This window comes from Labeo rohita, unplaced genomic scaffold (assembly GCF_022985175.1).
Source record: "Labeo rohita strain BAU-BD-2019 unplaced genomic scaffold, IGBB_LRoh.1.0 scaffold_640, whole genome shotgun sequence".
NCBI classification, from domain to species: Eukaryota; Metazoa; Chordata; class Actinopteri; order Cypriniformes; family Cyprinidae; genus Labeo; species Labeo rohita.
In genome coordinates, this window is record NW_026129569.1 from 1 (window position 1) to 25,106 (window position 25,106).

Sequence of the window (25,106 nt, forward strand, 5' to 3'; positions counted from 1 at the left end):
AAGAAATAGTGTTGGTGATTACAGGTGCAGGTGTCAGTACTCACCATATTCGGTCATTTCCTGCCCAAATTCCAGAGACGATGGCACAATTGATTTGCTAATTATAGGAGCTAAAAAAATAGATGTGTATGTGAAAAATGTTAACGGTTATCTTTTGAGAGATTAACATCAAATGCTGTACCGCATATAACTACATTGCTTGAATACATACATACCAATGGAAAACATTGACAGCCAATCAAAATCCACCAGACTGTAAATAGCCTGAACATTTAAATGCAGACAACATAACTGCAGCACACACTTATAATAAACAGAATGTTATTTCATGTTAGTATGAAAAATAAATGTTTAAAATAGTTATCATTATAGTTCTTGCTCTTGGTGTGAACAGCTTCAAGTGATCTGATTTTGCCAAATTAACTGAAGATCTGATTTGTCATGTGACAAGTTAGTGATGGGAGTGAGTGTTGACTGTAGAGGAGAAATTAAAAGATAATAAGTAAACATGCAAAAACTGGAAGACGGCAGTAAAGTACTGAGAGCAGATGTGCCACACGAGAGAAAGCGATGTGGAAGCTTTTGGAAGGGCTGATATTGTGGAGAGCTGATGAAGAAGGACTTAGTAGTCTGTGAGAAATGCTGCAAGACAGGAAGAAAGAGAATTGATCACATGATGAACAACAAAAACATTGACAACAACAGATGGCAGACAAAAACATAATGTAAGTGCAGCATGTATAACAGTAAACAGAATGTTATCGTTATCGTCTGTTGGTGTAGATGCTAAAATAGTTATCATAGTTCTTGCTCATGGTGTAAACAGCTTTAGGTTTAAGATATCCTTGGCAGCTTCTTCAAGATCAGCACTGGGAGCTTTGAGTTCAAGTTCCCTGTTAATTCTAGCATCTTTCTGACAGAATTGGTCAAAATTATGAGATTATAAAAATGTCATGATGGACCACAGAAAGAGAGAGCAAAACTATGTGTAAATTAATTGTGGATTACATTTCGGGAAAATACGAACAACTGACCTATTAGCCTTAGTGGCGATTCTATGATTTTCATTATTCCCCAAGGAATAATAATAAAAATAATAATAAATATATAAATAAAATGTTTGACTAATAGGGGTGGTTTACCAAACTTATTGCAGTATTCGACTGTATTGCCTAGATAGGTATAACATTTGAGTACTGAATAATTCAAATACAAGTCCTGATCTCACACACCAGTTACAAACACACAAGTTTACTGTTTGCATTTCTAGTACAAATCTTTCTTTAGCTCAAGTATGCAAACCTCTTTGCCACATGCACTGCAATGTATTATATTGAAAGTAAAATTTTCAAATGTGTTCATATGTGTTAAGGGTTTCATTTTCGCAGGAGGAAACATCTGTGGTGTGACGAGCGTGAATGCAGTGAACATTTTACAGTAGTTTGAAAACCGATTGCTCCTCCATGATACACGTGTACAGTGGAGCTGAATGCAGTTTTTTAGTTTTTAATCAGCTACAGCCCATGATTAGCCTTATAGGCAAATTTGTAAGAATTCAAACAGATTGTAGAAATTTTGAAAACAGGGTTGTGCTCATGCTAGAAACGGGTCGTCCCTCCTCCCCTTCCTTCTTCCTTCCTCGACATATATTCATTTGACTAGTCCTCAAAAAGATGAGAGTCACAAATCTTAAAGCAGGAATAATGAAACAAACTTTTTGTTTATTTCTTCTAACGTTGACTGGCTTCTCACTAACTTGGTAAGTAATTACTCTTGAAATTTTGTGGTGTTTGGATTTTAAAATACATCTAGAGTAAAGTTCCTTTTTTTCCCAACAATTTATTACTCAGAGCACACTTTTTTTTTAATAATAAGTTAACTTGTACAAAGTTTATGATTTGGACAACCCAGTCCAAAGTTTTCAGCTAAAACAGGAAAACAACGTTTGTAATGTGGTGCCGTATTTTAATCTGCCCTGCCATTTTGTTAGAGAAACAGAAAGAGGAAGGGACTGACAGTAAAATAATAGTTGATCAGTGTCATCATGGATTAATCTGGTGTTTAATTCTTTTTTTCTTTGAATGCAACTTTATGCAAATTTATCCTATTTTATGACATGTGAAAAAGTTAGGACACCCTATTGATTTATCAGGACATATTAAAAACATTATCTTGTCCTTGTCTGGTCTTAAAATTTGAAAAATAAAACCTCAGATGAACAACAACACAAAAAGCCATGTGTGACAAAGTTAGGAAACCCTTAGTGTTAAAGGAATTAACACCACTGTGAAGTTGGCACCCCATAAGAAGAAATAATCACCAAAACTATGCCATTCTCACTGTTTATACGTAGGTATTTATACGTAATGTTTAGAGGCTCAAAACGTACATTTTTGTATGTTTTTATTGATGCGAAAACGTACAATACAAACATATTTCAACGTTTAAAACGTACAAATCGCTACGTATTTTTAGCTAAAAAAAAAAAAAAAATACTTACGTATCATTTATATTAATAAGATATTCGTATCAATGCCTTTTTATCATTTTATCAACAAGCGATTTAGATTTTTAGCCCCCATTACAGTGAATATAAAAGGATATAAAACATAACTGAACAAAATATGCAGGGAAATTACCACTTTATTAACAATATAGCATACAATTATTTTTTTATAGTCGCTAATCCCACTCCTACTCCTAAACATAACCATAACTCTCTCTGCACCATAATAAAGGAAACATTACAGACAAATGAGTGCAATCGCAATCGTTTAAAATGTCAAATGCAGTACCAAAAAGCAGTCCAAATGACGGTGCGTAGCAGCCGCAGTCCTCTCTAGTGGACTATGGAACGTTTGTGTGAGATGCAGATCAGAATTTAAGTTGTTAATCGCTGTGATCAACGAGAGTAGCCGAGAGCAGTCGGGGCGGAGTTGAAAACGGAAGCCTCAAGTCGGACACTTTTTACTCTCGTTAGTGAAGCTCTCGCGGTGTTTGCATGCACTATCACAGAAGAAGTGAATTAAATGCAATATTTATCAAATACACCGACTTTTCAAAAGCGTTTTCATGAGCAACAGAAACATGTTTCATATACTGCTTAATACAGCGCCATCTGAACAAGAATAATAATACACATAAACATATACTATTTAAATACTAATAAAGTGGGGTTATTTATACTTTTATCAGTGTTTTTTCATAGATCTGACTCAATATAACATTGCGACTACAGTAAAAACACTTTTATTGTTCTAAAAACACAGATTTGTCAGTATTATCGGACTTGAGGATGTTAGAATAAACCCAAAACACGTGATCGTTGTCATGCGGTGAATCTGGCCAATCAGCAGTCGGCTGCTCTCGAATCTCTATCGAGGTACTTTGATGGCACACGTGACAGTCACGAGGCGTCAGCGCCGCCTCAAGTCGGACAAAATTTCTAACCAGCATGCACTGCTTCAAGTCAGAATTTGATCGAGCTGCGCAGCGCTGCGTTAAGTCGAACACGCCTATACAGTGCTATAGTGGCTGCAGTGTGTCACGTGACAATCATGACACGTCACCATGGAAACAATAAAAAGAATGTTCTAAAATAACGGTCACCTAAAAAAAACTCACCAGTGGAAAGGGTTAAAGGGTTAAAGAAATGCTTAATAAATGTGTTACACTGTAACTGAAACCCATTAGATTTTAGCAGACTAAATCTACTGTAGATTTAGTCTACTAAAATCTTATGATTTTTAGTTGACTAAAACTAAAACAATTCAGATGACTAAAATATGACATAATTAATGGCATTTTAGTCAAAAGACTATGACTAAGACTAAATCAAAATTTGCCTTCAAAATTAACACTGCAGTACAATTAGAAAAATATGGGACAAGTATGTTATGTTTGGAAGGCTTGCCAAGGGCCTGGGCACCTCACCCTCACAGTCACTGAGTCGACCATGATCTCCTCTGTATACCAAAGTATTCGAGAGTCAAATGTGAGGACATGAGTCCGACAGCTAAAGTTGGGCGAAAATTGTCATGCAACAGGACAGTGATCCCAAGCACACCAGCAAATCTATGACACAATGGCTGAAAAGAAAAAAATCAAGGGGTTGAAATAGCCAAACAAAGACCAGACCTCCTCCTGACTGAAATGCTGTGGTGAGAGCTGTGCATAAACAAATGCCCACAAACCTCTATAAACTGCAACTGTTTTTGACATTTTATTTTCCAAATTTTAAGGCCTGCCAAGGACCAGATGATTTTTTATTATGTTCTGATACAGAAAAGCATGAAATTTAATCGGGTGTCCAAACTTTTTCGCAGGACTGTATATGGATTAAAGAGATTTTTTGATACATTAGAATGTGAGAAAAAAATAATGACAATTATCAGTTTTAGCATGATTTACAGAAAATACCTACTAAAATGTCACATCATTAAATGCAATATTTATCAAATACACAGACTTTTCAAAAGCGTTTTCATGAGCAACAGAAACATGTTTCATATACTGCTTAATACAGCGCCATCTGAACAAGAATAATGATAAACATAAACATATACTATTTAAATACTAATAAAGTGGGGTTATTTATGCTTTTATCGGTGTCTTATGATAAATCTGGCTCATTATTTTATTGTTCTAAAAACACAGATTTGTCAGCATTATCGGACTTGAGGATGTTGGAATAAACCCAAAACACACGTGATCGTTGTCATGCGGTGAATCTGGCCAATCGTGTAAACAGCCATGTGGTCATCAGAGCTCCTGCAGCTGCTCTGAAGAAACTGCGGCGACTGAGTCAGTCGGCTGCTCTCGAATCGCTATCGCGGTACTTTGATGCCACACATGACAGTCACGAGGCGTCAGCGCCGCCTCAAGTCAGAATTTGATCGAGCTGCGCAGCGCTGCGTTAAGACGAACACACCTAGTTTCTTCAGAGCGGCTGCAGGAGCTCTGATGACCACGTGGCTGTTTCACGATTGGCCAGATTCACCGCATGACAACGATCACGTGTGTTTTGGGTTTATTCCAACATCCTCAAGTCCGATAATGCTGACAAATCTGTGTTTGTAGAACAATAAAAGTGTTTTTACTGTAGTTGCAATGTTATACTGAGCCAGATTTACCATAAGACACCGATAAAAGCATAAATAACCCCACTTTATTAGTATTTAAATAGTATATGTTTATGTTGATCATTACCCAGACAGCAAGCAGTTTTGGCCCAGATCCAGCCCGCATCTGGCCCGCATGGATTTCACACGGGCCAGGTCTGGGCCGAATCTGGGCCAACACTATGTTGCTGTCTGGGTATTCTTGTTCAGATCGGAGGAAGTCGTCTCTTCTCGTATGGTCGGGGCTCGTATGCTGTGTGAGAAATTACGAGACAAGCATAGTGCCTTACGAGCACTTCCCGACCTCACAATCTTAAACATGTCAAAAAACTTCGGGAGCTGTCGGATTGAAAGCGTGACGTGTGTGCTGTTGAACGAGCCGGTGCTTGTTGAGCAAACTGGAAATTTAGCTATAGTGGTGGCCAACTAGCCCCCTCGACGTGCATAATACTACGTTAAAACATACAATACTGTACAGTGCTGTAGCATTGCAGTTCCAATGTCTTTAATGCATATGCTTGTTAGCACTGCTGTAGAGGTGAAGTTTTGTCAAGTTTGCAACCAGTGTACACACGCAAGGGTGATCAGACGGTTCCTGCATGTGTAGCAAAGAGTCACGGCTCATATTTTTTATATCCGAATTCGCACCGTGTACGGCCGCCCTAACGAGCACTTCCTGACCTCACGATCATTTTTAAACATGTCAAAAAACGTCTCTGGTTACTTGTGTAACCTTGGTTCCCTGAGAGGAGGGAACGAGACATTACGTATGGGGAAACCCTTTTCCTCAAAATGCTGAAGTCTGATTGAATCACTCTATTGCTTTGCAATAGCCAATGATATATGGGTTGAAATAAGGCAGCAAACATGTTGGTGCCTGAAAACATTGCCAGTCTGAATAAGTGGGCATAGATAAACGGGGACACTTATGGATGTGTGTTTGTTTCAATTAGCAAATGACTTTACGGATGTAAGAGAACATTACTCTGAATTGTCTCGCCTAGACGACCTAGTAGAAACCATGGGCTGAAGCCTGTGCCAGGCTGGGGGCGTATCCTTCGACGACTCAGTCATCCAATGGCTGCTCAGCCTTCTCCTCCTGCACTGACAGAACGTGCGGTGCAAATGAAGGAATATCCAAGTTATAATATCTCGCAAAAGTGTTGTGAGATGACCAGCCCGCCGCGAAGCAGATGTCCTGAATAGACATACCTTTTGCGCAGGCCCAGGAGGATGCCAAGCTCCTAGCGGAGTGGGCGCGCACCCCTATCGGGCAGACGAGTCCCTGGGAATCATAAGCCAGGCGCACAGCTTCCACAATCCAGTGAGACAGCCTTTGTTTCGATAGCGGGCCGCCCTTTTTAACGCCCGCGAAACAGACGAAAAGCTGCTCTGAAGTTCGAAACTGACTAGTTCTGTTTACATAAGCATGCAGCGCACGCATGGGACACAAAGCGTACTTCCGTGACACAGCTTCGGTGTCTGGCTCGGAGGAGCAGAACGCCTGTACAGTGATAACCTGGGCCCTGAATGGGGTTGAGAGCACCTTAGGTGTGTAGCCAGGTCTGGGCGTGAGTCTGACCATACAATCGTTCGGGCCAAACTGCATACAAGCACTACTGACTGATAGGGCATGTAAATCACCAACCCGCTTTCCACATGCTAGCGCGAGCAGCAGCGCCGTCTTAAAGGAGAGCACTTTCATGTCGCTAGACATGAAACTGGTAGACTGGTTCGAACGGTGGACCGGACAGTGCTCTGAGCACCAACGACAGGTCCCACACCGGCATTTGGCGAGGGCGGGAAGGATTCAACCTCCTCGCCCCACGAAGAAAGCGCGATACCAAGGGGTGCTTACCGACTGAACGGCCCTCCAGCATGTTATGAGAGGCAGCGATAGCGGCCACATAAACTTTAAGCGTAGAGGGAGAAACGCCAGCATCCAGACGTTCCTGCAGGAAGGTCAATACAGCGGGGATATCACAGCTTATCGGGTCTTCATGCCTGCTAGCGCACCAGTTCGCAAACACTTTCCATTTCAGACCATACAGGCGCCTTGTCGAAGGCGCTCTGGCTTCCGTTATCATATACAATATACGTTGTGAGACGGTTAGCTGGTTCACTCCATACTGACTTGCCACACATGCAGATCCCATAGTTCCGGTCTTGGGTGCCATATGGTGCCCCTCGCCTGGGACAATAAATCCCTTCTCAGCGGAATCCGCCACGGGGGGGTCGACGACAGGTTCACCAATTCCGGAAACCACGGCTGGTTGGGCCATTTGGCGCTATCAGAAGCACAGCATCCCTCTCTTCTCTGATCTTTTGCAGCACTAGCGGCATTATTTTGACTGGGGGGAATGCATATTTCCGACCCATCGGCCAGCGGCTCGACAGCGCATCCCCTTTCAGGGGAGAGATCGTCAGCGAGAAGTATAGCAGACAGTGGGCGTTCTCTTCTGACGCAAAAAGGTCGACCTCCGCTTCGCCGAAGATGCTCCAAATCAACTTCACTGTTTGGGGGTGCAGTCTCCACTCCCCGTGAATAATGCCCTCCCTGGACAGCATATCCGCGCCGCGGTTCATATTGCCCAGCACATGAACTGCTCGAATCGAGAGAAATACCCGATCTGCCCACAAGAGCAGGCGCCTTGCTAAGCCCTGCAGGGCGCACGAGCGTGTTCCTCCCTGGCGATTGATGTACGCCACCACCGCCGTGTTGTCTGTTCTGATCAGAACATGGTGGTCTTTCACGAACGGAAGAAAATTCTGCAGCGCCAAGCGAACAGCTTCCATCTCCAAGCAATTTATATGCCAGTGCTTCTGGTCTCTCGCCCACACGCCGAACGCTGGCCTGCCGTCGCAGAGGGCTCCCCAGCCTGACAGTGATGCGTCTGTGGTCACCACCGTCCGTCTGACCACCCTGCCCATCGCAGTACCCTGCTCGTACATATCTGTGCCGAAATAACGGCTGTATAGCCCGCACTCCTTCTGCTCCTCGGGAACTACCTCTACTGCCTGCTTGGCTAGGAGGGAGGAGATTTCTGCTCGTAACAGCGGGGCGTTCTGTTCCGACACTTCTGACATAATCACACCGTTGAAGTGGGGTGGTCTGCGAGCGAACTGAAGAGTATAGCCGCGCTTTATAGTATTGATTACCCAATCCGACACCGACGGGAGCGCTTCCCACGCGCTCAGGTGACTCGATAATGGGGACGGCGGTGTTCGCTGCAGCGAGGGCTGTGTGCCAGTCGCCGATGAAACACCGCTGCTTAAAAGACCGACAGGTGACACATCCACGGCGCACCGCACGGGGACATCTGCATCTGAAAACTCGGGCTGTACCGAGCTCCCGCTCAGCGAGACATCCCTTGGGGGGGAGGTTTCGCTTATATCGCGGGTAATAGTCAGGGGAGGAAAAGAGCTCTTTTGGTGAGGTGTGTAATGTTTTATGTTTATTGCAACAGAATATATCGGTTTCAACGTAACATTCACACAAACATTCTCGGGGTTCTCTTCTGGCCGCCGAGTGAACTCTGAGCGGGAACACGCTCTTTTGGCTGCTGGCCCGTTGTCGTACACGGACCGCGCCCTTTTCCTCCCAGCACGAACCTCAGGAACGCTGCTCTGTTTTCTCCGCAGGTCGTCCTTGCTGACGAGGGGCCGGCTTCGCTCCGAAACGGGACTTCTTAAACTGCCTCTGACGAAATGGCGGTTCAGGCTCGCGACGCGAGCTCCCGCTCGCGGGTGGAGCACGACCAGCATACCCGGCTGATCACTGAGCTGATGACGATCTGGACCTGGACCTGGGGGCAGCGCTAGATCGCTTGGGGAGAAGGTGCGGCAGCATCTTCGACTGATTTAGTGCTTCCGCAAACTTCTCAGAAAAGGCCTCGACCCTGACTCCAAATAGACCTTGTGGGCTCACTGGGGCGTCGAGGAGCTGCCTCTTTTCTGCATCTTGCATCTCTGTAAGTGTCAGCCACAGGTGGCGATGCAGAACCACCAGACTGCCCATGTTGCGGCCTATCCCCTGGGCGACCTTTTTAGATGCGGCCAGGGCTAGGTCAGCTGCTGTCCGCAACTTGCGGAGTGACTCTGGGTCCGGGCCTTCTTCGTCCAGGGACCTCAGCAGTCGCGTCTGGAACACCTGCAGGACTGCCATTGTGTGAAGGGCAGATGCTGCGTGTCCTGCAGAAATATATGCCTTCTCGGCGATGTGAGCTGTAGCTCGACATGGCTTAGAAGGCAATGAGGCGGTTTTCCAACCTCGGGATGGACAAAGGTGAGCCGCGATGGCGTCCTCAACGGGAGGCGGTCACGAGTACCCCCTCTTTTCCGCCCCCTCCACCGTCGTGAGAAGCTGAGTCCCTTGTGCATGGGCTCGGGCTGAGTGAGGGGAGCGCCATGAACGAGCTCCTCGTGGAGTTCAGGGAAGAAAGGGGCGGGTCTCTGTGGCACCTCCGCTTGGCGGCTCGCGCCGAGGAACGACCCATCCATCCAACGTTTGGACGGCTGTTCAGGGGCTGCCCAGTCTAACTCCAAATCCGCCACAGCCTCTGTGAGGATGTTCATCAGCTCCGCATCCAGTGAAGTCTGGGTGCAGCTAGCCTCTGACGGAGCATCCGACCAGGCACCTGGGTCGGAGGCACTCGTAGACATGACGTCATCCTCTTCATAGCCGAACAAGACCATTTCCCGCGCTTCTGCCGGAGGGCGGGAACTCTCCTCAGCATAGACGAGCGGGGGCTCCGGTGTACGAGGGCGACGTGGGCGCTGGGCCGACGTCAACCCCTCGTTAGATCCTCCTGAATGGGAAGCCTGCGGTCTGCCGGCCCGCGGCTCGAAGGCGACGGGCGGGGAAGACGCAGGGTCCAGCGGGCCACCGCTGCGAACAGCAGCCAGCCTCGCACGAAGGATCTTGATAGGCAAATCCTCGCAGGCTTTGCAATCCGATCCCTCCAATGCCGCCTCAGCATGGGCGCGGCCCAGACACAGCACACAATCCTCGTGTGCGTCTGGAAATTCCACGGGCCCGCCACACATGCGGCAAAGTGACATATTCTCTAAATAGAAATATTCCGCCGGAACGCAAGAGGGGACCGCTATTTCTGTCCGCGTCGTCCGCTCTAGTCGCGTAGGTCAACGGCGAAAACAGACTCCAGGTGAAGAAAGATTCTGAGGTATTTTGGTGGCATATATAGTGGCTGAGCCAGCCAATTAGGCGAATGCTTGGACGCCATTGACTATTGCAAAGCAACAGAGTGATTCAATCAGACTTCAGCATTTCGAGGAAAAGGGTTTCCCCATACGTAATGTCGAGAAACCGACTCGATAAGGGAACTTCGGGAGCTGTCGGATTGAAAGCATGACGTGTGTGCTGTTGAATGAGCCGATTTGTTAAGCAAACTGGAAATGACCAATCAGAAGCTAAGAAAAGAAAACCACAGAAGAAGAAAGATGAACATGGCAGCGCCACGGAGAATTTGGACTGTCGAGAAAGAGGACAAACTCGCTGAACTCTGGCAAGAACAGCGAGCGCTGTATGACATATCGATATATCCACGACGACGATTAAAAGAATGCACACTTACCTCAAGCTGTTTTTGAAGAAAAGAAAGTCCATGTTGTTCTCTGCCCTTCAGCCAAACTCTTTGCCATGCCCTTCGTTTTCTTTTTTGTTTTTTCGCAAGCCATTGCTGCCACAAAGAAAAGGATCTCTTCCTCGGAGTCCATGTTTTTGGCGCGAAACTTCGTGAATGTGATTGCCTCGGAAATCGGCAGGTTTTAAAATCGTGCCGTGTACCACTGCGTCCGTAAACAAAGTCACTCGTGACGTGTGCATGGCCATACGGTCTTCCAACTGTCCGAATTCGCACCGTGTACGGCCGCCCTAACGAGAGTAGAAAGTGTCCGACTTGACAGCTCCGTTTTCAACTCCGCCCGCCACTGCTCTCGGTTACTCTCGTTGTTTGCTGTATGTAGCCGTAGATGAAGTCGAACACCCGTATGGACATTCCCTATATTCGTTCATTGGGGGCGGTGCGAAGATGGCGGGTTGAGCAGCCGCGTTTTTCAAAGCTCGTGACAGTTGTTCCCTAAAGGTAGTTTAAAGTGAGTAATTCCCACCGTTTTACACTAAGATGTCATCACAAAAACGAATTAAACCTGCCATACTAAAATTAGACCCCATCTCACGTTATAGATCACGATCCAGATCATTTATAAAGGTTTTAAAACGGCAAAATACGCTCACTTACACGTATTCATGAAACGGAATATCAGACGGTTGAAGACATGGTAAGCAAGTGTGTGAATATTTAAAAAAAAAAGAAAAACTAAATAAAAATGATATGTCTGTCATAAGGTGTGTTCGACTTCATCAATGGCTACATACGGTGATCAACGAGAGTAGCCGAGAGCAGTCGGCGGAGTTGAAAACGGAGGCGTCAAGTCGGACACTTTCTGCTCTCGTTAGTGAAGCTCTCGCGGTGTTTGCATGCTCTATCACAGAAGAAGTGAATTAAATGCAATATTTATCAAATACACCGACTTTTTAAAAACGTTTTCATGAGCAACAGAAACATGTTTCATATACTGCTTAATACAGCGCCATCTGAACAAGAATAATAATAAACACAAACATATACTATTTAAATACTAATAAAGTGGGGTTATTTATGCTTTTATCAGTGTTTTTTCATAGATCTGACTCAATATAACATTGCGACTACAGTAAAAAACACTTTTAATGTTCTAAAAACACAGATTTGTCAGTATTATCGGACTTGAGGATGTTAGAATAAACCCAAAACACGTGATCGTTGTCATGCGGTGAATCTGGCCAATCAGCAGTCGGCTGCTCTCGAATCTCTATCGAGGTACTTTGATGGCACACGTGACAGTCACGAGGCGTCAGCGCCGCCTCAAGTCGGACAAAATTTCTAACCAGCATGCACTGCTTCAAGTCAGAATTTGATCGAGCTGCGCAGCGCTGCGTTAAGTCGAACACGCCTATACAGTGCTGTAGTGGCTGCAGTGTGTCACGTGACAATCATGACACGTCACCATGGAAACAATAAAAAGAATGTTCTAAAATAACGGTCACCTAAAAAAAACTCACCAGTGGAAAGGGTTAAAGGGTTAAAGAAATGCTTAATAAATGTGTTACACTGTAACTGAAACCCATTAGATTTTAGCAGACTAAATCTACTGTAGATTTAGTCTACTAAAATCTTATGATTTTTAGTTGACTAAAACTAAAACAATTCAGATGACTAAAATATGACATAATTAATGGCATTTTAGTCAAAAGACTATGACTAAGACTAAATCAAAATTTGCCTTCAAAATTAACACTGCAGTACAATTAGAAAAATATGGGACAAGTATGTTATGTTTGGAAGGCTTGCCAAGGGCCTGGGCACCTCACCCTCACAGTCACTGAGTCGACCATGATCTCCTCTGTATACCAAAGTATTCGAGAGTCAAATGTGAGGACATGAGTCCGACAGCTAAAGTTGGGCGAAAATTGTCATGCAACAGGACAGTGATCCCAAGCACACCAGCAAATCTATGACACAATGGCTGAAAAGAAAAAAATCAAGGGGTTGAAATAGCCAAACAAAGACCAGACCTCCTCCTGACTGAAATGCTGTGGTGAGAGCTGTGCATAAACAAATGCCCACAAACCTCTATAAACTGCAACTGTTTTTGACATTTTATTTTCCAAATTTTAAGGCCTGCCAAGGACCAGATGATTTTTTATTATGTTCTGATACAGAAAAGCATGAAATTTAATCGGGTGTCCAAACTTTTTCGCAGGACTGTATATGGATTAAAGAGATTTTTTGATACATTCGAATGTGAGAAAAAAATAATGACAATTATCAGTTTTAGCATGATTTACAGAAAATACCTACTAAAATGTCACTAAAATTTAGTGCAACAGAAGTAACAAAAAAATCTTGTCAGGCATATTTAGAACAAGAAATTACATTAAAAGACCTATCCTTCAAACCAGTAAGTTTCAATAACTTAAATACAACACAATTAGTAAGATCACCCTTTTACATAAATATATCTGTTACGCTGAATGACTAGGGGACATTATTTCACATATTTTATCTTCAATAAGTTTTAAAATGAATTTAAAGTATACATTTTACTTGCATTTAATACTGTACTTTAACGTTCTTCAGGCAAATAAAGACAAAAGAGAGGTCATTATTTGGTAAAAAAAAAAAAAAAAAATACAAAATACAAAATCAAGGATGAAGGCATACTTTAACTCCAGCAATCTGAAAACTAAAAAAAGAATGAAGTCAGGCATTTTGTTGTCATTCTGGAAGCCAAATCATAGCAATAACTAAATCAGCTTACTACAATCTAAAGACATTATTAAATGTATTAAATGCATATGATAGTAAAATACAAAACTTTATATGTTTATTTTGTAGACAAATAAGAAGTGGTTAGTTTTACATTATCATTTACAACATGTTATTCTTTTACTTACAGTATTGTTTATCTGCACTTCACCTCCAGCTGGGGCAAGTAAGTAACTACACACATCCATCAAAACACACAGTGTGAGTGTTGAGCAAATTAATATTCAGTTGAATTAGCAACAGTTTACTCATTTGGACTTAATCTAGGACATGTAATGCAAAATAACATTTTACATTGTAAGTAGAACAGTAATCATAGATTATGTTTTATTAACCAAGTTTGGGAGAAGCATGTTCAGATAATTAAACAAATTAACACGAGAGGAGCACATTTATTAATTAACTCAATTAGCAAGATAAGAGGTATACATACAGTGCACAGCATAAATGAGCACACCCCCTCTAATACATAACAAATTCAGCAATTACTCTTTACTTAGAAGACCATGTTAGGGTTTTTTGGAGATATAATATTCCAACAAGCCTGCTTGATCAATCACCAAAGAAGAATATCAAAATAATTCAGCAAAACAAGATTTTCTTATCAAAGTGATAAAATGTTGTGTTGCAAATATGATTACACCCTCCTGAAAGTTTCAAAAAAAAAAAAAAAACAAAACTTTCCTGACAGTTAAAAGTGTTTTATGGCCTACTGAATCATACTCAGACTTAATGCTGTCAACAATGAACCCACTTGGGAGAGAACTACCTTATTTTTTATCATAAAAGAGGACAATGGTACAAGAGAAATGCCAAATTATTGTTTTAAGTGTAAAAATATAGCGGAAATTCAAAAACAAAGAACTTGTGACAAGGCTCCTGAAAAAATCAGGTCTTCCAGAGAAATACCATGCAAGTGTCTCTTAGCTGGCAAAAGCTATAAAAATAGTGACACTTCATCTCACATAGTATGATGCAGCCTGCAAAAGTGACATGCATGGTTGTTGCATGCAACTGTCAGTCCTACAGTTTGTTCCAATTTTTGTCAGACTTTTCTGCAACATGGAACAAACTGCTGGTTCATCTGGCCAGAGAAGTACTGGGCTCCCGACTGACCCTGGTTTCTCCCAAGGTTTTTTTCTCCATTTCTGTCATCGGTGGAATTTTGGTTCCTTGCTGCTGTCATATTTACAAAATATAGACTTCTGGAAATCCATATTCTGGTCTCAAGAGACCAAGTCAATAATTTCTTATCCAAAAGCATCCAAAATGTTCTGGTGTTGCTAGAGGAGGAGTACAGTGAGAAGTGCCTAGTACCCACAGTGACATTCAGTAGTAGTAAAGCTCTTATATTGGGATGTATGAGTGCTGCAGGTGTGAGGGAGTTGTGCTTTATCAATGCTGTCATGAATTCACACACCACTGTGTGATGTAATACAAAAAACTGGGTAACACTTTATAATAACTATCCGTTATAACTAGTTAATAGACCATTAATAAACTGTTAGTTAATGAGTTATAAATTACTTGTTAACTGTATTTTAATGATTTATAACTATACCTAATAAATAAGTAATAGATCATGAACAAGCTGTTAGCAAATTACTTACTAGTTTATATATGTTATTGGGACGTTATTCTAAAGTTGCAACTATTCTTCATTTATTAACTGTTAGTAAATGAGGAATAGTTGCAACTTTAGAATAATGTCCCAATAACACACATAAGCTAATAACTAACACTTAACTAATATATTAACTCACACTTTACGGATCAGTTGTTCATAGTTTGTTAACCATCTACTAATACCAGTGAAACTTTGTAGAACAGCAAATGGATGGAACAAGTTCAAGCTACAGAAATTTAACCCTTTCACACGTGAGTTGCAGAGCCCCCAGAGTGAGTTTTTTTAGGCGACCGTTATTTAGAACGTAAAGCCTTATTGTTTCCATGGCAACGCGTCGTGTTTGCCACGTGACACAACGCAGTCACAATAGCGCTTAAAATATAAAACACACATACTGAGCCATCCAAGGTGTGATAAAACATGTTCATATCAATAATGCCAGTGCCTAGATTTTGTTTTCATGTTTAGCACAAAAAGTGCCCAAACCTCATGGGTTTGTATTCTGTTGTATACTGCTGTTCTGCCATGTGATGGCTCAGTATGTGTGTTTCTATACATTAAACACAATGTTCAACATATTATCTGTGGAGTTTCTTTGGTAAAATGCAGTACACAGAAAAGCGTATGGGTGGAACAAGGTTGAGGTACAAAAATGTTATATTTTAAATATCACATTAAATTTCTGTAGCTTGAACTTGTTCCATCCATTTGCTGTTCTACAAAGTTTCACTGGTATTAGTAGATGGTTAACAAACTATGAACAACTGATCTGTAAAGTGTGAGTTAATATATTAGTTAAGTGTTAGTTATTAGCTTATGTATGTTATTAGGACATTATTCTAAAGTTGCAACTATTCCTCATTTACTAACAGTTAATAAATGAAGAATAGTTGCAACTTTAGAATAACGTCCCAATAACATATATAAACTATTAACTGATACTTAACATGTCTTTAGTAAGTAATTTACTAACAGCTTGTTCATGATATATTACTTATTTATTAGGTATAGTTATAAGTCATTAAAATACAGTTAACAAGTCATTTATAACTTGTTAACTAACAGCTTGTAAGTTATCTATTGGCTATCTATAAGGCACAGTTATAAATAATTAACAAACTATTAACTGTTCTTTAACAAGTCATTTATAACTCATTAACTAACAGTTTATTAATGGTCTATTAACTAGTTATAACGGATAGTTATAAATAATTAACAAACTATTAACTGTTATTTAACAAGTCATTTATAACCCATTAACTAACAGTTTATTAATGATCTATTAACTAGCTATAATGGATAGTTATTATAAAGTGTTACCAAAAACTAAAACTGAAGATGCTACCCTCCCCTCATTCCAAGCATTACTGGCCATTTCAGTGGACATGTATTTCACTCTATCTTAACTCTTGAGCAGCTGAGGGGGATTCTGTAGAGATAAGCTGAGCAAAACTAGCCCATTAAAGACCAGAGCCTTTAAGGAGGTTGTCCTCCAGGAGTTAAACAGGACAGATGTGAAAATTTGTCATGAACTTGTACATTCAGTGCCAAGAAGGGTCAGGGCAGTATACATAAAGGGGTCATCAGAAGTTCACTTTTACATGTTGTTTGAACATTAATGTGTGTAGGCAGTGTATGTACACATCTACCCTATAATGATAAAAAATCCATGCAGTGGTTTTTAATTAATCTGTAAAAATAATATCCCTTTTTCAAATCGAGCCCTTCTCAGATGGCCGCTCCCACGATAGTTGATTGCATGAGTGTCTTACCTTAGACCAGCTCTAAATCAGCTGTAACAGTCCGACATCCATTGTTTCGATGCCGGAGCAGGGATGTAAGTTAGACAAGAATATCTCAGATTGAGCGATTGAGGTGTTGTGTTGCTGGATGTAATAATGAACATATTGGTCATCATTTACAATCACCTCATTTTGACAAGGTAAAAAGGTTGTTTTACACTACCATTGAGAATTTTTAAGTACATTATAGACTTTGCATTAATACCCTGAAAAATCATATCAACTTGTGGAAAATAGACACCCACTGGCAGAGGAGCCAGCATCAGATTTTTTTTGTATGTTCTTAAATTCATATATTTATGTAACATAATTTATGTAACATATTCTACATTAAAATACGGGTGGCTGAGGGGGCCACTGAATCCCATTATATTATATATAATTATATATATATATATATATATATATATATGATCTATTATTACCCGTCATTATTACCCATCACTCTCTACACCCTCAAATTACTTAAACATTTGTGTGCATGTCCATATTTAACCATTCATCTATTGTTTCTCTATCTATAATTTGCATCTTTAAATCAATATTTTTATATTTTTTTAGCGTTTTTTAATTTGTCATTCGCAGAGTTTCTTTGGATAGTCTTAGCCTCATTAACATCAAGTATGCATCAAGTATGTTGTGATTCACATAGTTGCTGGTTGGTTTGGTTCATGCTGGTTTTTTAAAAGAGTGGCTACAGAGGACCAAAGTATGTGGGAAAGTGTGTAGGGAATGAGTAACTGTGAGGTAGTGAAGGACAAGACAATAAAGAGCTTTGAAAGTCATCATTGGATTTTTTTGAGTGAATGCAGAAGTTGGCAGGTAGTTGACAGAAGTTGAAACTGGTAGAGTATGGGTGTGAAATTTAACTTAAAGTCTTGTTATGTCAAGAAGCTCATCAACAGACTTTTAAAAAGTAGGTGGGAAGTCAGAACCTTTTAGAATAATGAAGAATAACATGCTTTGACCATTGGAGATGAATGCATTGTATCACAACTGTTCACAAATGATTATTTTACAGTTTTTATTTTATTGTACAGGCTTGCACACAATCAGCCCAGTGTAGTCGGGTAAGAACATAAACACATATTTAACCTTTATAGTATTATTTATGATTTTATACCACTTTGGATTTGGATTTGCATTTCACCCACATATATGTGTATCTCCTCATTTAAAACAGCTCAGATGGCAAAGTTATTACTGTGACACCATGGTTAGCCCCAATTGTATGGGAAGGAACTTTTGATCCCACACTGATTGATTCGATCTACAAACAACAAAATATCACCATAGCAACTACTGTCTTCGCTCTTGGAAAGTAAGTTTCCATCTCTCCTATTTCTTTCTCTGACCTTTATTGACTTTGAACTTTATTGTAGCATTTAATTGTAAGAGTCATGCAGAAGGTGGTATATGGTCATGAAATAACAAACATGACTGATACATTTTCTGTTTGTTTTACTTTTTTCCCCCTCCCTCTCTGTGAGGGACTGCAAGGGACTGCACCTCTGATAGTTTGAGAAAAGGCCAATGAAATTTGGTGTGCAGAATTTGCATAGCTGGCCACGCCCCGGACATCCGGGTATAAATAGGGCAGCGCATGCTCTGCTCACTCATTCTGTTTCTTCAGAGTCGAATACAGCGTCTCTCTGTGAGAAGCTGCACCATTCACCTCTTCGTCATTGGATTCAAAGCGACAAGCAGCGGTCTCTCCCTTCTCAAACACAGATAAGTGTTGTGAGATTTCCCCTGAGTGCTTCAACGGCGATCTTGAAGAGCAATCTTCCTCCTAAAAGAGCAATTTCTCTGAAAGAGCTGGCATGGTTGGGATTGTGTGTTGGTTAACATACCTTTCCCTCCGTGTTCTTCTGGTTGCGGCTACCTCTCTGAACAATCGACACGACCGTTGTATTCAGTGTTTCTTGACAGTGTTTTCGTGATTCTCACGCTGATGCAATGCTTATTGTTGATTCATGTTTTGCCGGCGAAAACATGATCTGGGCGCATTTTGCTCACGAGCCGTGTGCTTTTATGTGAAGCCGCGGCTCACCTCGACTGCTCCGTTCCGGTCCTTCTACTTCTGGGTACGAGGCCGCTACGGTGTGCGTCAGTGGGGAGCAATTCGAAGCGAGAAAGTTTCCGCCAGGTGAAACCCCGCAAAACTCTCGCTCCTTGCGTCCCGCGATGAAACTTCCAGATGAGTTTGTTAGTCCATCCAGTACGGCTGGCTTTCTTATTTTGGAGTTCCTAAACAGGCGGTATGGTTAGCGGCAGCATCGCTAGGAGGGCGTGTGCCGTTTGTAGCCTGTGGCTTCACCTGTTGGAAATGCGGGAAATTTGAAGTCCGCTTCTTACCCCCCATTTCCCAGGTTGGTCCTTCTGGCAACACCGTGATAGTGCCTCCGGCCCGGTACCCCCGACTACTCCTGTCTGTTCATTGCCACGGACGGCCCCCTATAGAACTCCTGAGGCCCCGCGACAGCCGGGCCTCCGGCCAGACCCACCCAACGGTCAAAGTTCTTACGGGAAGGTGACAACACCAGTTTGTCAGTAGGCTTTCCAGAACCCTCGTTAGGCTTCTATTTTTCCTCAGACAAGCAACCCAGAGGAGGCGGGCTAACTGACCCACCCAGATCCACCCTCGACCTGGGGATGAGAGAAGGATTCGGCACAAATCTATTTCTTAATGTCTGTCTTACCAGCAGACAGTCACTACCTGGTCAGTGGGGACGCGTTAGTTCTGCGGGCAAGCAGATCTAAACGCACTGTGTAACGCACTGGGACAGCTGTCTAAACGCACTGTGTAACAGCAACAACAGTTGCTTCCAAGTCAGGCTGGGGCGCCATGTGCAAGCCCTGGGGTTCAGTTGGGCCATCGGCTGTTTGGGCATTCAGTTGCCTGGAGTGGTTGACAATGCTTTGGGCCCTGAAGGGGTTAGGGCGAGCATGCGTTGGTCGGCGCTGACAACACAGTGACTGTGGCAGACACTGACCGTCAAGACGGTGTATGCTACTTTCGCATGTCACAACTCACCCGCCATCTCCTGCCCTAGACCCAGCACAGGCTTCTGTGCGCCACTCACTTTCCGGGCGACAGGTTTGCCCCGAGGTGAGTGGAGGCTCCATCCTCAGACAGTCTGACTTTTTTGGAGTCGATTCGGCCAGGCACAGGTAGATCTGTTGCCTCACCAGAATCCACTCATTGCCAGTACGGCCTGACCGAGGACTCCCTCGGTTCAGATCCATTGGCACTCAGCTGACCGTACGGCTTATTACCCAGTGAGCCTTATTGCACAGACATGGTGCAATGTCGGGAAGGTCTCGAAGCAGATTCTCTTGGTAGCCCTGTTTGGCCCAACGGAACTTGGTTCTCGGAGCTTGTGCTCCCACCATCGTTTCCTTCCTGACACATCCCCCTGAGAAGGATGGTGGCAGTGGTAAGCACCTTATACAGGACTGAGCCCCCTCCACCAGGCGGTGACATGTCCTGGAAATGGCGCAGGTGTTATTCTTAAGGGTAGAACCCATGGAGTTGCGGTATCAAATCTGTGCTATCCCTCCTCCAAGGAGGCCTGGATAGGCACCTTTCTGCTTCTACACCAAGGCCCGTGTACAGCCACCGTGACTTGGTAGAAGGCAGATCAGTGGGGCACGATTTGTTAGAGGTGCCCGGAAGGTGATCCCTCCCTGGTAGCACCATATCCCCTCTTGATCTGTCTGTGGTCCTTGTGGTCTACAGTAAGATCCGTTGAGCCCTTCAGTCGGTTGATTCTGTGCCCTCTCCATGGAGACGGCCTCCCCAACTGCGCTCACCTCTGTTAAGACCGGGAAGTAGTGTAGTGGCTCCTTATGTGGCCCCATGTGTGTAATTCCACCTATAACTCTCTATGGTCCGGTGTTTCCCCTGAAGACAGGTTTGTCTCTAAGATCTGAATTTGGTAGTCTCCTTTAGCGTGAGACCCACTTCAAGTCCCATATCTAATGATATTCACATTATACCCCCCATCTGGGCAGGTTGTGATCTCCGTAGTGCCTTCTTTTCTACGAGAAACAGGCACTTTCCCAACGTTCTCAAGACACTCAGCCGCTCCACTGAGGAAAGGCCTGGCTGCAGGTAACCCTGCCTGTGACAGGTCAGTTCTTGGATGTTGGAAGGTCATGAAGAGGTGAGCTGCATTTATGTTAACACTTTGGCTTGTTACTATCTGCGCCCGATCACTTGTGACGCGGCCAGACTTGTGGTGTGTTTATATAGGGACCCCTAGTGTCGTACACTACTCGACACAACTCGGAGTGTACGACAGATAGGGAACGTCTCAGAGGGAACGGACACATTGTGTCCCCCATGCCACAACTCTGGACCGCCTCTGAGTGAGTTGAGACGCTTCGACTCCAGAACAGAATGAGTGAGCAGAGCATGTGCTGCCCTATTTATACCTGGATGTATGGGGCGTGGCCAGCTATGCAAATTCTGCACACCCAATTTCATTGGGCTTTTTTCAAACTATCAGAGGTGTTTGGGCTCCCAAGAGCGACCCCTAGTGTTGTACACTACTCGACAGAACGTCTCTGTTCCCTCCATCAGGGAACAAGGGTTACCATACGTAACCGAGATGTTTTATATAGCCATCTCTATGGTTTTACCAGTTTCTCCACTAAACCCTTGCATATTTGAACCTGTTTATCTAGTGTAGTGAAAAATCGTGCTCCAGGGGCTCACACACCTGAACAGGATGACTACAAACTTGGGTGCATTTCACTTTGCTTGTAGACAGACACTCATGAATGCTACATAAAACAATTAATAAGAAAAGAAAAATTGTAAATGATAGATTAACAACTTTAAAGGCTTAGGGCAATACATTTTAATATTACACAAGCTTCGCCAATAGTGAGCACTCAGCAATGTAGGCCTACATGTAGGCCTACATCCAAATCCATGAGATTTGAATTGGAACACAGTCTTGGTGTTCCCTGAGGTTTTGTTTTCTTGGTTCAGCTACTAGTTTGCGTTCTGTTTCCTATTGTTCCCTCGTCTGTGTGCTGTTTCCTATGTTTCTTGTTTTCTGGTTCTTATGTTCTTTTGATATTATTGTTATAAAAAAAAATGTTAAAGGGTTAGTTCACCCAAAAATGAAAATTAGCCCATAATTTACTTACCTTTCAGGGATCCTAGGTGTATATGACTTCCTTCTTTTAGATTAATAACAATCTGAGTTATATTAAAAAAAATTCTGGCACTTCCAAGCTCTATAATGGGAGTGGATGGGTATTTCCCTTCATCAGTCCAAAACAAATCCAGTAAAGTGCATCCATCCACTTGGGGTGTCAATAAAGGCCTCCTGTAGCAAATTGATGTGTTTTTGAAAGAAAAATTTCCATATTTAACATGTAATAATCACATTAATGTACCTTGCGCCAGGCTGACCATACACGGAAGTAGCTCCGGGCGGATGACGTAGGATGTCTGCATTGCGCATGCGCCAGTGAGGCTCGCAAAAACAAACGTTTTTTAACAGGACCAAAGGAAACAAAGTTTCCTTACTGTAGCAAAGGAAAACCAGTCTTCTCTTGGCTTGCATCCAAATCCTTTAACATTTTTCTTTACCAGTCCTCATTTTGACTGTTGTTTTGATCTCTCCATGGCACCTTCGCATTTATCACTTCCAAGTGGCACATGCACAAAGCCGGAATAGCTTCTGTGTACGACCATCTGGCGCAAGCTAGATTAAAGTGAATATTATGCTTTAAATATGGATTTTTTCTTACAAAAATGCATTGATTCGCTACAGGAGGCCTTTATTTACCCCCTGGAGCCATGTGAGGCACTTTTTATTATGGATGGATGCACTTTATTGGACTTGTTTTGGACTGATAAAGAGAAACACCCATCCACTGCCATTATAGAGCTTGGGAGTGCCAGGATAATTTTTAATAAAACTCAGATTGTATTCATCTGAAAGAAGGAAGTCATATACACATAGGATGCCTGGAAGGTGAGTAAATTATGGGCTAATTTTCATTTTTGGGTGAACTAACCCTTTAAGCTGCAGTTGGATCCTGGTTGTGGTATTCCAGAAGGCAGGTTATTAACTGTAAATATACCCAGGTATGTTGCATAAGTAAATTAATAACCTCAACTTTTGAAAGGTAATCTTCAAGGTATGCAAGTAGGCATAGTAACTTATTCAACTCATATCATAAATTTCTTTTGGTTATTTAACAGTGGTGTAGTTGGGGGGCCATATGCACGTATATGCCCTGTGCTTCCTATTTCTCAGGGCTGTTTGCATATTACAACTTGAAAATGTCAATATTTGCCTTTTATTTTTCATGTTAGCTTCCCTTTAACTGTGTTACATGCTGCTGTGTAAAACTGAAACGAAAGTCTTACCCGTAGGCTTACTTCCAAGTTGAAGAATAAGGTGGATATCATTTCAGCTTTTCCCGCCAATGATTAACTGACTGATATTTAGCAAAAAAAAAATAAAAATTGTACCATATTGGAGTTTGTGTTATGGTCATCTTATGGTGAATAAATTGCGAGAAGTGGAAAAAATGATTAAAATGTTTTGTCGCTTTATTCATTAGTTTACATTTCAGACCCTCTTCCTTTTTTTCCAGATACACACAGTTTCTTAAAGATTTCCTGGAGTCTGCAGAGCAGAATTACTTCGTTGGATTTTGTGTGCATTATTATCTGTTCACTGATCAACCACAACAGGTTCCTAAACTAAAACTGGGTGAAGGACATCAGCTGACAGTGGTGGAAGTGCCTAGTTCTAACAGATGGCAGGAGATCACTTTGCGAAGGATGGAAAGGCTGGAGAAACTGATTGAGAGTCGATTGATCAATGAAGCTGACTATGTTTTCAGCCTTGATGTGGACACAAAGTTCTATGGGCGATGGGGGACTGAGTCTTTGGGTCGTCTTATCGGTGTGATACATCCTGGGTACTATCAAACACCACGTGAACAGTTCCCATATGAGCGCAGGCCAGAGTCTCAAGCATTCATTCCTCGTGCTGAGGGTGATTATTATTACGGAGGAGCTGTGATCGGTGGTTTAGTGAAAGACGTATATGAGGTTGCTAAAACCTGCCGGAAGCAGCTGGACATTGATGCAGCTAAATCCATTGAGGCAGCGTGGCAGGAGGAGTCCCATTTGAACAAGTACTTCCTGTATAACAAACCCAGCAAGGTGCTCTCACCAGAATATCTGTGGCAGGACTTAAAAGCTCGCACAAACGAAGTCAAAATCATTCGCTTCTCTCAAGTTATTAAAAACTATGCTGCAGTTCGTCCAAACCCATAGCAGCTGTTGTCTGAACATTCATGCACTTTGTTTGGAATTAGTACCTGCCAGGCATGTAAATGTTATTGATATTCTTGTCGACTAACAAAACCTGTGGCCAATTTTTTTTTTTTTTTTTAATGAGAGATAAAAACATCATATAACAGAATGGGGTAGATTATCAGAACAAATTTTAGTAACACTTTACGGTAAGGGTACATGAATTACCATGAATTCATGCATAAATTCAGGAAGTAACCCATGAAGCAGCAGAGGGAGCGGGAACAGTCAGTCCATGGGTGAAGGCTCCCTCTGCTGGCGTGGCATTACAACATGACACATGTCATAAATATGAAGGAGGTTTTATGCATGTTAATGTCAACTGTCATTAAGTGTCATTTGCTCAGTTATGTCATTTTTAATGCAAAGATGACATTGTTTGAGAGGCCTTTGTTATGACAACTTGACATAAACCAATACATCATAAACTGTCAGTGTCTTTGTCATGACAACTTGACATTACCAAGACATTACATTACCAAGACAACAGAACCTGTCATAAATCTCTCATAAACATGACATAGCAGATTAATTATCAAACTTAAGAAACTACTTAGCTATATGGGTTAATATTACATTAAACTGTCATGTGGTTGGTTTTGACATTGGCTGTTATGAGGCCATTATAATTGTGTCATGAATATTGTCCTGACCACTTTTTTCAGTGGTACAAATTGAACTTGTCATTAAAATGTCATTAAGTGTTAATACTCTGTCAAATTATTTTATAACAGTGTCATGAATATTTTTCTTGACCTCAACTACAGTGATTCAAATTGAACTTGTCATTAAAATGTCATTAAGTGTTAA

General features: G+C 42.2%; 1 protein-coding gene and 1 long non-coding RNA gene across 3 annotated transcripts; one reads left to right on the forward strand and one right to left on the reverse strand.

Moving 5' to 3' along the window:
• Nucleotides 1-43: 43 nt before the first annotated feature.
• On the reverse strand, nt 44-2,931 carry LOC127161411 (uncharacterized). Its single transcript, XR_007827027.1, has 3 exons — nt 2,796-2,931; nt 216-642; nt 44-110 (listed from the first exon to the last, which is right to left on the reverse strand). It is a non-coding gene; the product is annotated as an uncharacterized LOC127161411 (long non-coding RNA).
• Nucleotides 1,416-25,106, forward strand: LOC127161410 (globoside alpha-1,3-N-acetylgalactosaminyltransferase 1-like). 2 transcript variants are annotated; one of them, XM_051104181.1, is made up of 5 exons: nt 1,425-1,759; nt 13,641-13,676; nt 17,980-18,009; nt 18,123-18,260; nt 23,567-25,106. In XM_051104181.1, the coding sequence occupies exons 1-5, from the start codon at nt 1,674-1,676 to the stop codon at nt 24,255-24,257; spliced, it is 981 nt and encodes a 326-aa protein (XP_050960138.1). In that variant the 5' UTR covers nt 1,425-1,673; the 3' UTR covers nt 24,258-25,106. The 2 variants fall into 2 exon arrangements, with proteins under 2 accessions (XP_050960139.1, XP_050960138.1); XM_051104182.1 differs by lacking the exons at nt 17,980-18,009; nt 18,123-18,260 and having other exon boundaries at nt 1,416-1,759.

Excerpts from the sequence above, each read along its gene's own strand:
- LOC127161410 (XM_051104181.1), top strand. The coding sequence starts at position 1,674 with ATGAGAGTCACAAATCTTAAAGCAGGAATAATGAAACAAACTTTTTGT. Across the intron at positions 18,010-18,122 it reads AATCAGCCCAGTGTAGTCGG|CTCAGATGGCAAAGTTATTA; the intron begins GTAAGAACATAA and ends CATTTAAAACAG. Across the intron at positions 18,261-23,566 it reads ACTGTCTTCGCTCTTGGAAA|ATACACACAGTTTCTTAAAG; the intron begins GTAAGTTTCCAT and ends CTTTTTTTCCAG.